The 14,321-nt window shown below is 44.1% G+C and overlaps 1 protein-coding gene across 2 annotated transcripts in view; it reads left to right on the forward strand.

Annotated features, from left to right (window-relative positions):
• Positions 1 to 14,321, forward strand: part of grhl2b (grainyhead-like transcription factor 2b) — a 100,189-nt gene that overhangs the window by 35,312 nt on the left and 50,556 nt on the right. For both annotated transcript variants that reach the window (XM_078216730.1, XM_078216731.1), the window contains exons 5-7: positions 1,914 to 1,969; positions 3,344 to 3,500; positions 11,181 to 11,292. In XM_078216730.1, the coding sequence (XP_078072856.1) occupies positions 1,914 to 1,969; positions 3,344 to 3,500; positions 11,181 to 11,292 (325 nt within the window). The remainder of the gene's footprint in view (positions 1 to 1,913; positions 1,970 to 3,343; positions 3,501 to 11,180; positions 11,293 to 14,321) is intronic.

A 14,321-nucleotide genomic window follows, 5' to 3' on the forward strand; every position in this document is an offset into this window, starting at 1 on the left:
ATACCCTGACTTACCTGGACAACCACTACCTGAGCTCTGCCTCCTCTCCCCAGGCTCAACAAAATTAGAAACACGACTTTGATGAACTTCAAATCTATTAGGAAGACTTTTTCACCTGCTGCCCATCACCGTTAACTAGTTGTGAGTCTGAAGGCACATGTTTGCGATACTAGATTCAGTTGCAAAGATGCAATTTAATCTGGAGACTGTGTGTTTTAATGAGTATGCTTGACATGTTAACACATTAAAAATAGGTTCCTGCCACTTGCTCTTTGGGAGCCATGTTCCGGGCTTTAATCTGCCACTAACCTCATGCCGCATCTTCCATCCCGCCATTAAGAAGCTGACATTTCACCCCCTCCACAATTAAGTGTCCCCAGCCGCCCCGTTTCCTGCTTCTGGAAGCTTCACTTGGATCCACCTTGTGTGGGAAGTAAGGCTCGAAGTTGTAGCTACACATTGTGTATTAGAGAGTTGCCCAGATACTCGGGGGCAACAGGGAAAATTGTGCTTGTGTGTGAGACAAAGATTCACCCTGGGAATTCCAGTTTTCACCCTGTTGTTGTGGAACTGTCACACCCAGAGAGTACTATTCCATCCATTTTTTAAAAAAATGACAACTGTGATGCATGAGAAAATAATCAAAAATAAAAACGTAACTTTTTTCAATGTCTTGGATCAATAAGTTAAAACATTTGAAGATGATGGATTTTTTTTTGGGATGTGTTTTGCTTTGTTTCGGAGATGTATGGATGTTTGCACCAGCATCCCGGCATTCCCAGCATCCAGGCCCTCTCTCGCCCTTCACCTGTCCTCACTCAACCTCACCTCAGTCAGCTTGATCTCCCCTCTATCATGCTTGAGCTGTCTTGGCCACAGATTGACCTTCCCTCTGTCCTCCAGATACCTCCCTTTGTCCCACCAGGGACAGAGAGGGGATGTTTATGAAGTGCTTTGATGCTAATCTCGCAAACTTCAGCCAGCATCAATCGGCCAGGCTTGGATTGTGATGAATAATCACTCGCTCACGTGATATTGGGTTGGAACCCAACAGTTGGGGATCACTATTTTGGGTTGCCAAGCCTGTAATTTCTTATACAGGGACTGCATAGCTGTGGGAAGTAAGTGTGTGTGTGTGTGGGAGGGGAATTCTCATGATCATATAAATAAAAGACTTTTGGAAGAGAGGAAGGAAGATTTTTAAAATACTTGCATCTTGAACAAATATTGCACAACAATCAGGGAAGCAGAGCACAACTTTTTAAGCTGTGAATCAGAGATCATGGAGAAGGAACAACATAAATTGCTCGCATCTTAAGCAAGTTTTATAAAGTGGTTGAAAAATAGCATTACAAGTATTGTATGTACGTCTGTATGTATCCTTCAGTATTGGTAACGTGTAATATTTTCACCTTGTGTCACCCTAGAGTAAATCTATAGTTTACTAATGGGTGAACTGTTAGGCTGAAGTCAGACCATCAGCTAAACATCAGAAACTGTGCTGCAAATCCTGAATGGGAGAAAGTGTATAAAAAGAAAGATCCTTTTCACATCAGAAAAGTCAAAATGATAGGGGTCTGTAACAGATTTCCCAACATAAGCAAGGTGCTACACAATTCCTTCCAACTGAACCTGCAGCCACTGCAAGATGTCTCTGTTTTATTGTGACTGGAATATGATGGCGAGATGCAATGTATGACAGTGAATTTTTCTTTGTCATTTTGTGCTTGCCATCACAAGTTGGGTTGCTGAGCTGTAAGTGATGTGAATGGGGCCCTGTTCACTTGGCAACTGGGGAAAGGGGCAGTCTAAGCTTTCCTAATGATTCACTTTTAAAATCTTTAGCTCTGTCATCTACAACCAGTTACTGAATGTACTGCTAATCCCATGCCTTTTGCTTCCTTTAACTGCAGAAATACCGCAGCTCTTCATTAGGGGATGAAGAATTCATCTATGAGCATTCAGGAGGGTAAGGCATTAGAATCTCTGGAGAGATCTATGTATTTGGAAACTCCACATTATGAGAAGCAGCCAGATACCCAGGTCAAGCACAATGTGTGATAGACCTTATTCACTAATTTCTTGGCTCAGTCTTTTATGTGAGTTGAATGGTTTCTGTGTTCGACCCTGTAAGTGTGAGCCTGAGGTAATGTCCCCTGAGATAAACTAACCCACTGAACCTGTTGCCAAGATCCTAGAATGAATGTGTGGGTGAAGTACTGATAGGTGCCCAGTGCTGAACAAACAATATCCCAGCAAGGAGTTAATGGCCTCAGGATAAACTAATTTAAGATGAAATAAATTGAAGACTATCAGTGTTGAACAGTTTTCTGTTCTCTTGGAGATATTTTTCTGTCTTCCTGGCTATTTTCTCCCTTCCTTTCTTTGCATGTTCTCCAGGTGGAGTTGATGCAGGTTTGTTAGAAAGATTCTGATGATGGTTGAGTATCTGAAATGTCTTGACCTATGGATCATAGAATCCCTACAGTGCAGAAGGAGGCCATTTGGCCCATTGAGTCTGCACTGACCACAACCCCACCCCGGCCCTATCCCCATAACCCCATGCATTTACCCTAGATAGTCCCCCTGACACTAAGGGACAATTTAGCATGGCCAATCCACCTAACACGCACATCTTTGGACTGCGGGAGGAAACCAGAGCACCTGGAGGAAACCCACCTGCTGTGTGCTATGGCTCTTTGCTGTTTTTAACCAGTCTCTCGACTCCTTAACCGAGGGAGGAATATCTGGGCACTCTCCAGGAGCCCCCCCCCCCCCCCCCCAGCTTCTCAAAACTATGTAAGAAGTTTAACAACACCAGGTTAAAGTCCAACAGGTTTATTTGGTAGCAAAATAAGTGGCTTTTGCTACCAAATAAACCTGTTGGACTTTAACCTGGTGTTGTTAAACTTCTTACTGTGTTTACCCCAGTCCAACGCCGGCATCTCCACATCATTCTCTAAACTATTCCATTGCAATTGAGACAATCAGTTGGGCACAAAGCTTCAGCCCTCCCAAGCCCTTCAACTAGTTTTGCTGCTGTTGGTATATCTTAACCAATCATGATATTTTATGAAGCTGGTTTGTTTTAGATTGGTGATGCTAATTTAATATACTGCATTTTATAGAAAATAAAATTATTCATTTGTCACTTAGGAGATTGTAAAGAAGATCTCTGTAATAAGCAACTGCAGTGCCACACCTGAACAGACATTACATCCAACCAGTATTTGTGCAAATTTTTAAGTCTAACTCCAAAGTATGAAGATTGACACTTACTAGATCCTTAGCATGTTTCCTTGAACTGTGCATTCTCCCATCATTAATTCTTGCTTTATTCCAGAGATTCATTCCAGTACATGTTGGAAGCCACAAAGTCTTTACGTCAGAAGCAGGGGGAAGGGCCGATGACCTATCTGAACAAAGGACAGTTTTATTCTATAACACTCAGGGAGACTGGAGCCAACAAATGCCTTCGCCATCCGATCAGCAAAGTTAGGGTAAGCTGTTGTGTTTCTGAGTGGAATTACATTGACCTGCAGGTAGCCTGCATGTAGTCACAGTGTCTTTTACCCACCAGGTCAATAGATACAATGCAATTTTTGTGCATTTGAAGGAAATTGCAAAATGGACCTTTGCACACTTGGGTTAGGGAGGGTTAAAATTGATTAGTATTTGTGATACAATCAGAAAATACTGGGAATACCGGCAGCGCCTACGGAGAGAGAAGCAGAGTTAATGCTTTGAGTTGAAAATGACTTCTTCAGAGCTACAAGACTTTCAGGTGAGGGGAGAAAACTGTGGAGGGTGGGGGGAAGAGGTGCTGGCAGTAAACAATAAGGTAAGGGGGTAGTTACTACTATTGCACAATTTGGTTTTAAACCATGAGTATCCAATCCAGATGGCTGTTTTGTAGTTTCAAACTTTGCATAAGTGTTCCTGTGTTAGAAGGTTGTGCTTGTGATTTGCATAGAAGCATCGAACCAAAGCAGCATAATTCCAATACCACTTTGGACAGCAATACTTAAGTGACGCAGCCAATTATTAGTTTAGTTTATTTATTAGTCACAAGCAGGCTTTCATTAACACTGCAATGAAGTTACTGTGAAAATCCCCTAGTTGCCACACTCTGGCGTCTGTTCGGGTACACTGAGAATTTAGCACAGCCAACGCACCTAATCAGCACATCTTTCGGACTGTGGGAGGAAATCGGAGCACCCAGAGGAAACACACGCAGACACGGGGAGAACGTGCAGACACCGCACAGACAGTCACCCAAGCTGGGAATTGAACCCGGGTCCCTGGCGCTGTGAGGCAGCAGTGCTAACCAATGTGCCGCCCATGTTAAATGCTGACATGAATCCAGTGGTTTCACTGGTTGTGGACTCGAGCCCCACTCAGTATCTAGGCGGACATGACAAGTGTAGGAGGAATTCTGAGCCACAGCGTCTGATGAAAGGTCAAACTGAAGCTCTGTCTGTCTTCTCAGCTGAATTAGAAAGATCTCAGAATCACAAAGTACTACAGTGCAGAAGAGGCCCTTCGGCCCATCGAGTCTGCAGCATCACATGAGAGGCCCTGACGTCACCTAATCCCACTTGCCAACACTTGGCCCATAGCCTTGAATGTTAGGCATGCCAAGTACTCATCCAGGTACTTTTTAAAGGATGTGAGGCATCCCGCCTTCCCCACCCTCCCAGGCAGCACATTCTCATTATACTATTTTGAAGAAGAGTAGGTACTCCCCTGGTGTTCTGACCAATATTTGTCTCTCAAGTAACATCACTAAAACAGGATTTTATTGATGTTTGTGGGTCCTTGCTATGTAGAAGTTGGCTATTCATAGTTCCTACATTTCTGAAAGCAATTTGGAGAGTCCTGAGGTTGAGAGCCACAATTCAAATGAAAGTCCGTTTTTCTCTTCATGACAATTTGATTAAAATCTGTGCAATAATTTTTCAATTTAGTAGTTAGGAAAAAATATCAAATTGGAAAATGTAATATATAATTGTTTCCATTTAAATTAAGTGTAATTCCAAGAGACATTAACTTGCACTTGTTAAACAGAACCTTGAAAAACAAAAGCACTGCCTAAATGCAGAAGCTGTTTTTAACAGACACCAAATGGCTTTGACAGATAAAGGGCAGGATTTTCCAGTCCCCATCCTGCGGCATGTTTTCTGTTGGGGGAGGCGGCTTGCCATTGGCCGCTGGCGAAATCTTCTGATCCTGCAATTTGTGTGGCTCATCCAATATGCCATCGGGGAACCTGCCACGGAGTGGGGTGTGTGGGGGTGGGGGCCTTTGGCAGGAGCGGAAGATCCTGCTGGCGGGAAGGGGGAAAATGCCATCCAATGTGTCTCATAGAACATAGAACATAGAAAGCCACAGCACAAACAGGCCCTTCGGCCCACAAGTTGCGCTGATCATATCCCTACCTCTAGGCCTATCTATTTACCCATTGTCAACCCATTGTCAACCTCCGACATAGTCAGGGCCATGCCTCTGATGCTTGACGTTATATGCAGGAGGAGGAAGAAAAGTAATTCAATTGACAGATTCGACAGCATTGAGAGGGAGACCTGCATCCATAATAACCAGAGGCGGAATTTTATGGCCCTATAGTGACGGGGGCGGGGCTGTAAAATGTAACGAGCTGTTCAAAAGTCTAATGACTTTGGCAGGACTGTAAAATCCACTGGCATAGAATTCCGTCCTCGCCTCTGTACAGATCGGCAGGGCCCATAGAATGTAACACCAGCCAGGAGAGCCCATTTCTGGAGCTGAGGAATGAATAGAACTGGTCCACCTGGGGTCATTTTACAGTTTAAAAAATACCTTTGCTCTATCGTTTTACTGCTCAGTTGCTTCTCTTGCTTAAAAAATGATCAGCCTTGCTCTCGAATGTATTGATTGCTCCACTATCTTTCAGTAGAGTCCTTTCCACACACTTATCATCGATGTTCAGTCTAAACTGTTCACTTTTCCCCTCTCTTTCTCTCTTCCTTCCTAGCTTCAGTTACACAATTTATGAAGCAGGGCTTATCTATATCCTTTAGAATTGTGAAAATGTCAGTAATTGCCTTTTCTCCAGTGGCAACATTTCCAATTTATTCCAGTTATATTTAGTGTCTAGAGTTTCTGGAATCTGATTAGTTGCCTGCCCTATAACATTCTGCCCTCTTGAATGCAAAGGTCATATTCACAATTATTCTTCTCTCCAAAAGTCCCAGGTTTCCTGTGGGAATTATTTTTTGAGTAATTAGCTCATAATTCTCTAAATGTGGTTAAAAGAGAGTCGAACCCTCCTAAGTACATACACAGTTTTGGAAAACATCTAATCTCTCTCCCTTACATTTGCAATAGCAGATTGGGTATTCTGTTTGACAGGCTGAATGTTTTGTGATGAACGTAAAAGTGGAAGATTTTCTATCTGTGACAACCAAGGCAGAATTTTAATTGCCAAAGGGGTGGGGGTGTTGCGTGTGTAGGGGGCTAAGGCCTTGAAAAGTGGCGTTGGATCATGAACATCTCTCGATCCTGTCTTCTGAATTTAATCTGGGTAGATTTTCAGATGAATAGGAGGCTCCTGCAGATCTGTAGGGAGAACGTAGGAACATAGGAATTAGGAGTGGGAGTAAGCAATTCAGCCCTTTGAGCCCGCTCCATCATTTAACGTGATCATGGCTGATCATATCCTGGTCTCTACTCTACATTCCTGTCTGCTCCTCATTGCCTTTTATCCCGCTTTTCATCAGAAACATATCCAACTCTTTCTTGAATCTGTTGATTGATTCTGCCTCCACTGCAGTATGGGGCAGTGAGTTCCACAGATTCACAACCCTCTGTGACTAAAATATGTATATCTCCAATTACCTGTAATGTGGAGATGCTGGCGTTGGACTGGGATGGACACGGTAAGAAGTCTCACAACACCAGATTAAAGTCCAACAGGTTTATTTGGAATTACGAGCTTTTGGAGCACTGCTCCTTCATCAGGTGAGTCACTCTTGGGGGCAACAGGTAAAATTGTGCTTGTGTGTGAGTCAAAGGTACAACCTGGGAATTCTAGTTTTCACCCTGTTGTTGTCGAACTGTCACACCCAGAGAGTGACTCACCTGATGTAGGAGCAGTGCTCCAAAAGTTCATGATTCAAATAAACCTGTTGAACTTTAACCTGGTGTTGTGAGACTTCTTGCTGTGTCTAATTACCTGAGGATTTAAGCTGGTAGGCTGATGTTTACAGCCTGTGCATGGGTTTCCTGAGCAGTGTGGATCTTACCAGGGTCAACTAGGTGAGAACACGGCAGGGAGTGCTTTGTCAGTGAAACCGATAGGCTGGGAAGTCTTCCAGCAGTGAAACTGAAGAGTAGCTGCAGCCATGCCTAGGTAACATGTTGCTTTTCAAAGAACAAAGAAAATTACAGCACAGGAACAGGCTCTTCAGCTCCCCAAGCCTGCATCGACCATGCTGCCTGACTGAACTAAAACCCCCTACCCTTCCAGGGACCATATCCCTCTATTCCCATCCTATTCATGCATTTGTCAAGACGTCCCTTAAAAATCACTATTTCCACTATCTTCCCCGGCAACGAGTTCCAGGCACCCACTACTCTGTGTAAAAAATCTGCCCCGTACATCTCCTTTAAACCTTGCCCCTCGCACCTTAAACCTGTGCCCCCTAGTAATTGACTCTTCCACTCTGTCCAGGCCTCTCATAATCTTGTAGACTTCTATCAACCTCCGTCGTTCCAGTGAGAACAAACCAAGTTTCTCCAACCTCTCCTCATAGCTAATGCCCTCCATACCAGGCAACATCCTGGTAAATCTTTTCTGTACTCTCTCCAAAGCCTCCACATCCTTCTGGTAGTGTGGCGACCAGAATTGAGCACTATATTCCAAGTGCGGCCTAACTAAGGTTCTATAAAGCTCCAACATAACTTGCCAATTTTTAAACTCAATGCCCCGGCCGATGAAGGCAAGCATGCCGTATGCCTTCTTGACTACCTTCTCCACCTGCATTGCCACTTTCAGTGACCTGTGTACCTGTACACCCAGATCCCATTGCCTATCAATACTCTTAAGGGTTCTGCCATTTACTGTATATTTCCTATCTGTATTAGACCTTCCAAAATGCATTACCTCTCATTTGTCTGGATTAAACTCCATCTGCCATCTCTCCGCCCAAGTCTCCAACTGATCTATATCCTATTCACAGTCTTCTCCCTCACTGCTAGATATGTGGTTTCTAACTTCAATTCACCAGCCTTGGACCTCACTCACCTGGATCTGCACTTCCCTACTGCCAGTGCTCACCATCGCTGGAAGCAGCTGACACAACTTTACCAAACCCCTCCAAGCCTGTACCAAGCTGCCGCCTTCTTAACAATGTGCTGCTTCACAAGGCAGCAAGAGTGGACACAGATCCAGCTCAAAAGTGTCAAGACCCCCCCAAAAGTTGTTCTACAGGCAGAAAATCAGCTGTTCCGACATTTGTTTGCTCGAATGGTTCAGGAGGCTAAGGCTTCTATGGCATGGGGGGGTGGTCATTGTTGCCAGTATCTATCAAGGCGGCGAACACTGGAAGACGCTATTCGCCCCCCCCCCCCCCACCCCCCCCCCCCCCCCCCCCCCCCCCACCCCCTCCTCCCCACAGTCTCTGCCTTCCCCAGGGATTCTGCACTCTGTTCTGCAAGTTGAGGGAGAGGAGAAAGTTATAACTTTAAGGAATAAATCTCTCAAAGATAAGAGAGGGTAACAATGAGATATGGGCTTGTGATGGTAAAAAGATGAGGGTGAAAGTTGGCCGTTCACATACAGATATGTGGAGAAGCCTAGAGATGGAGAGAGAAGAATGGTCGGAGCTGCAAGGTGTGTTGATTTAGAGGGTTGTGCGAGAGAATGCTGGAAAAGACAGAGGGTGGGATTTTATGGCCTCGTTCATCCGTAAAATCCAGCCTGAAGTCAATGGACCTTTCTATTGTCCGCCCCTTGCACGTTCCGATTCCCCTGGGGGCAGGGCGGTAGAATCCTGGCCAGAATATGGGACTTAGCACCCAAAAGTATTACTCCACTCACCTTTCCTGCCGGTCCTTCCTGAGGCCTTTGTACCTCTTGGGGCAATGTATCTGGTCTAGAGAGGCTACAGTGCTGATGTTGACTTCCTCAGCCACTTTCATCCATACCTGTTTGGTTTGAGAGGCTGGCCTCTTCCTCCAGTCCTTGGGAAAGGACCATTCCCTGCTGCTGTCAGACTTTTGAATGGACCTATCTCGCATTAAGTTGACCTTTCTCTACACCCTAGCTATGACTGTAACACTACATTCTGCACTCACTCCTTTCCTTCTCTATGAACAGTATGTTTGTCTGTATAGTGTGCAAGAAACAATACTTTTCACTGTATGCTAATACATGTGACAATAATAAATCAAATCAAAACATCACTTCATTTCAGTTGCCCAGATCCGGCAGCTTGTAAGAGTTCGAGACCCACAGGTTGCCTTCCCTGGTCTCCATTTCATTCCTGAGATTGCTGAAGTCTCAGGGATCAACGTAGAGTTCAGCCATTCTGACCCATGCTGGGCTCCCTCGAAGTAGAAACTCTTCCTTTGATGGATATAGTGTGTCATCCAGCTTATTGTCTTTGATTGGCTGGGAAACTGAGTTAGAGTACCATGGGAAAGCATGCTGACGAATAAACAGGTTCCCTTTACCCCTTTACATGGGGTGTGTTAGGATAAAATTTCATCCCTAGTATTAGATAAAGGGTTAGCACTTGAATACTGAATCAAGCTCCCCGCACTTTTACCCAACAACATGTTTTAACCCCATTGAACAATCACTGTTGTATAGTTTTGTATCCACAACCAATATTGTGACAGCTCAGATTTGAACTGTCTAATACTGTGCTGTGGAAAGGTGCTCACTGAGACTCATGTTGCCTTTGAATCTTTGCAGGCAAAAGTGGCCAACTGCTATCTTCAAGATAATGATACAGATTAATTGATCCATGCGTGGAAACCACTCAGCCCCAAGTGCCATGGTGGCACAGTGGTTAACAATGCTGCCTCACAGTGCCAGGGACCCAGGTTTGATTCCGGCCTTGGGTAACTGTCTGTGTGGAGTTTGCACATTCTCCCCATGTCTGCATGGGTTTTCTCTGGGTGCTCCGGTTTCCCCCCTCACTCCAAAGATGTGCAGATTAGGTGGATTAGCCATGGTAAATGTGCAGGGTATAGGGGATAGTGCAGGTGGGTTGTGGGCCTGAGTAAATGCTGAGTCGGTGCAGATCTGATGGGCTGAATAGCCTCCTTCTGCACTGTAGCGATTCTATGATTGATTCAACGGGAATTGAAACCGCTTTGTTTTGTTTCTGCTTCATAACAGAAGTTAAACATTTGTTAAAGTGCTATTGGCTATTTACTGAAATAAATACATTGCTTTGCATGAAAATGATCTTTTTGCTGATATGACAGTTCTAAACAATTAATTACACTAAATGCTGCTCTAATAGCAGAAGCATACATTAGGTCTCAGCTTACATCTCACGTAGTTTTTCTGAAGATTGTATAAAATAATAAGGACAGTGTTATATCTCTTTTCTCTAAGAACTACAGCTTGCTCTGTTTCAGTGGAACTGGGTGTAGGGTCTGTACAAATTGTAAGTGATGAGGAAAAAGGCAGCTTGTTTGCAAGACATGACTTTGAAGACAGGGTTATGGGTTCTTGTTGAGGGACTACAATATGAATAATGAGAGCTTAAACTACCGAGTACAAACAAATGTGAATGGAAGGAATGTGCAAATGGTTAGCAGTGCTGCCTCATGGCGCCAGGGATCCGGATTCGATTCCGTCCTTATGTGACTGTCTGTGTGGAGTTTGCACATTCTCGCCTTGTTTGCATGGGTTTCCTCCGGGTGCTCCGGTTTCCTTCCATAGTCCAAAGATGTGTCTTCATTTCTTGCAATACATTTTTTCTCTTTTGGAAAGTTTTATTGTAGAATAAAATCTCTGGTGTATTCCCTGGGAGTGGTGAGGAACAGCAGCCATGTTATGGAGTAATTATGCTCTGGTGGGGAAAATATCAAAAGGCTATAAGGGCAGAAAAATGATAAATCTGAATGCTTTGTAATTTATTGTGAGATAACAAGTATATAACCTGAATAATCCTCTTCCCCAGAGTGTAATAATGGTGGTATTCAGTGAAGATAAGAACCGCGATGAGCAACTGAGATATTGGAAATACTGGCATTCTCGACAGCACACTGCCAAACAGAGAGTCCTCGATATTGGTAAGTGACTGTCCAAATGGAGCCTGTGCCCACCACAGAGTTATTATCACAATTAAAGCAAAAGATTCTGTAATTATAATGATACCAGTTAATTGCTATGCAAAAATTTGGATATTTTGAAAGAAAAATGTTTAATCTGTGCTGGTCTTACAGGGAATTTTTATTAATTTTGCAATGTTTTTGGGGTAGAAATTTGTCTTGGACAGTGGCACCAAATAAGGAGTATTGGATTGGCCGCCCATTACATGCGGCATCTATTATTTAATTCCATTGACTGGAATGACATAAAATCTCATACTTAATCAGCACCCAATTTGATGCCAGCTGTTTGGTGCCACCACTTGAGGTGAATTTTAGCCTCTTTGTGTTTGATTTATTTTTTGGGCCAGTATTCTCCCTTTCACTCAGTAAGGCAGTGAACCCCTTTTGGGTGTGAATGAGTAGTTGTCCAGTAGCCAGCATCACAAGTAAGCTTAGACTGTGTACTGCTGGGCAGCTCAACATTGGAGTGTATGTCAGTCAAGTGCAATATTGTTCTCACCCAACAATATGAGGTAACAATGCAAGTTGGTTATGTTAGCTGAGATTCTCCCCCAGTACTTCCTGAGAATTCTGCAGCTAGATGTCAGCCAATATCTATTCTGGTTCGGACCAAATATTAGTCAAATGCAGGGCTGAACTTGAAACTTCTAAGCGGCTTAGCTGCGCGAATGTAGCCCAATCCATCACGCAAACCAGCCTCCCATCCATTGACTCTGTCTACACTTCCCGCTGCCTCGGAAAAGCAGCCAACATAATTAAGGACCCTGTGCACCCCGGACATTCTCTTTTCCACTTTCTTCCGTTGGGAAAAAGGTACAAACGTCTGAGGTCACGTACCAACCGACTCAAAACAGCTTCTTCCCCGCTGCTGTCAGACTTTTTAATGGACCTACCTCGCACTAAGTTGATCTTTCTCAACACCCTAGCTATGACTGTAATACTACATTCTGCACTCTCTCCTTTCCTTCTCTATGAATGGTATGCTTTGTCTGCATAGCGCGCAAGAAACAATACTTTTCACTGTATACTAATACATATGACAATAATAAATCAAATCACCACACTGGGAAGTATCATTATCCAGAAGACCCCTAGTGGGGTCATCTTTTTAAAATTTTTATGTATTTCGAATTATTTGCTTGACATAATTTCCATGGCACCTAATCCACAAAATAACACAATTTATTATTCTGTACATCTGAACATAATGAGCTTCTTCCAAGTCAATGGAGGGAAAAAATAAATAAGTAGGTTTTGCGAATTTGGAGTCTTACACACAGGAATCATGTAATGTAACTTTGCTTGTCACTCCGTTAATGGTCCGAGGGGCTTCTGTTTAAGGATGTTCCCATTCTGTCTAAAATCCTAACTACAGTAGGATTACCGAGGATATGACAGTTGTATACCTATATAAACTGAATTGTATATTTGTGCCTTTCTCACGCATGCTTCTCCAATTTCTTTGAAGGCTGAGAAAGCACTTGATGAAGTGAGACCGCATGTGACTAAATAAGGTGCATTACTTCACACCTAAAATACAGAAAGGCCTTTCCACCACCCATCTGCCTGCTCCCCCAACCTGACTGAAATTTTGCGGGACGATCAGGGTAGGCACCTGGCCCACCCTTGGGCCAATTGAGGCTCATAAATGGCCAAGCAATGGCCACTTAAGGCTTCATCCTGTCCCCGCTGGTATTTTACCTGAGGCATGGGGTAGGAGGCCAGTGGGAATCACGACAGCTTTAGCTATGAGTGCTACTGTCAGGCAGAGGAGTAATGATGGGACCTCCTTTGCAGGTCCCCTGGCTCAACAGAAGGAAGCCCACTGCCTCTTGGTCCTGCTCACAACCCTCACTAAGACCCCCAAGCCTGTACTAGCAGAGCTCCTCAGTAGGTGGGGCTATCAGCATTCCCAACGGTGGCCATGGCTCCTGGCTGATGCTGCTGGGGCTAAGAGCCACCAGCCATCTCATTGTCCAATGGCAGCTCTTTAACGGTGGGACTTCCTCCTGAGAAAGGGGTGGAAGTCTTGTCTTAAAGCAGTTAATGCTACTCCCAGTATTAAATAGCTGTGGAACTGCCATCAGGATCATGAACTGGCTCTTCCCCTGCCATTTTAACTGGGGTGGGGACCAGCCAATAAAATCCAACCCATTGTATGTTTTTATAAGCTGATTCTGATGACTTTGTTGCCTTCTGTTTTCTGGCTGCTGACGTTTCTGTATTTTACCTTTCTCTGATCTTCTCGTAGCCAGAGAATGATCGGGGACTTTCCAATGTGATGGGTGTGAGATGTTTGTTGATTCCAAAACAGGCTAATAAATTGCTTATTTATAGTTTTGGGGGCATGTTCTGCTTTTTGTCTAGATGTCTTTTTACCTTGCTTCAATTTTCTGGTGTTAAAAAAACCTCCTCATTTCATCTGAGCAAGCAGAAAGGGCCTCACTTGATCTCCTCCTGTGTAAGTTTGACGTTGCTTCAAAGGGATTAATTTGATTGAATCTTAGTAAATAATTTCCTCCATCAAGAATTCGACTGTTAGTTAGCAATACAACTACCCTCTGCCACTGCACCAGATTCATGAATCCTACTGAAAAACATGATTGCAATCAATACATTAAAATAAATTATTCTGGAGATGTTGATCATTTTGGCATGGCCATGTTTAGAATCATAAGAATCGAATCCCTATAGTGCAGAAGGAGGCCATTCGTCCCATCGAGACTGCTCCAACAACAATCCCACCCAGGCCCTATCCCCGTAACACCAAGTATTTACCCTGCTTACCCATCTGAAACTAAGGGGCAATTTCAGCATGGCCAATCAACCTAACCTGCACATCTTTTGGACTGTGGGAGGAAACCATGGCACCTGCAGGAAACCCGTGCAGACACGGGGAGAACGTGCAAACTCCACACAGCCAGCGACCCAAGGCCGGAATTGAACCCGGGTCCCTGGCACTGTGAGGCAGCAGTGCTAACCACTGT

This window comes from Mustelus asterias, chromosome 7 (assembly GCF_964213995.1).
Source record: "Mustelus asterias chromosome 7, sMusAst1.hap1.1, whole genome shotgun sequence".
In the NCBI taxonomy this organism is placed as follows: Eukaryota; Metazoa; Chordata; class Chondrichthyes; order Carcharhiniformes; family Triakidae; genus Mustelus; species Mustelus asterias.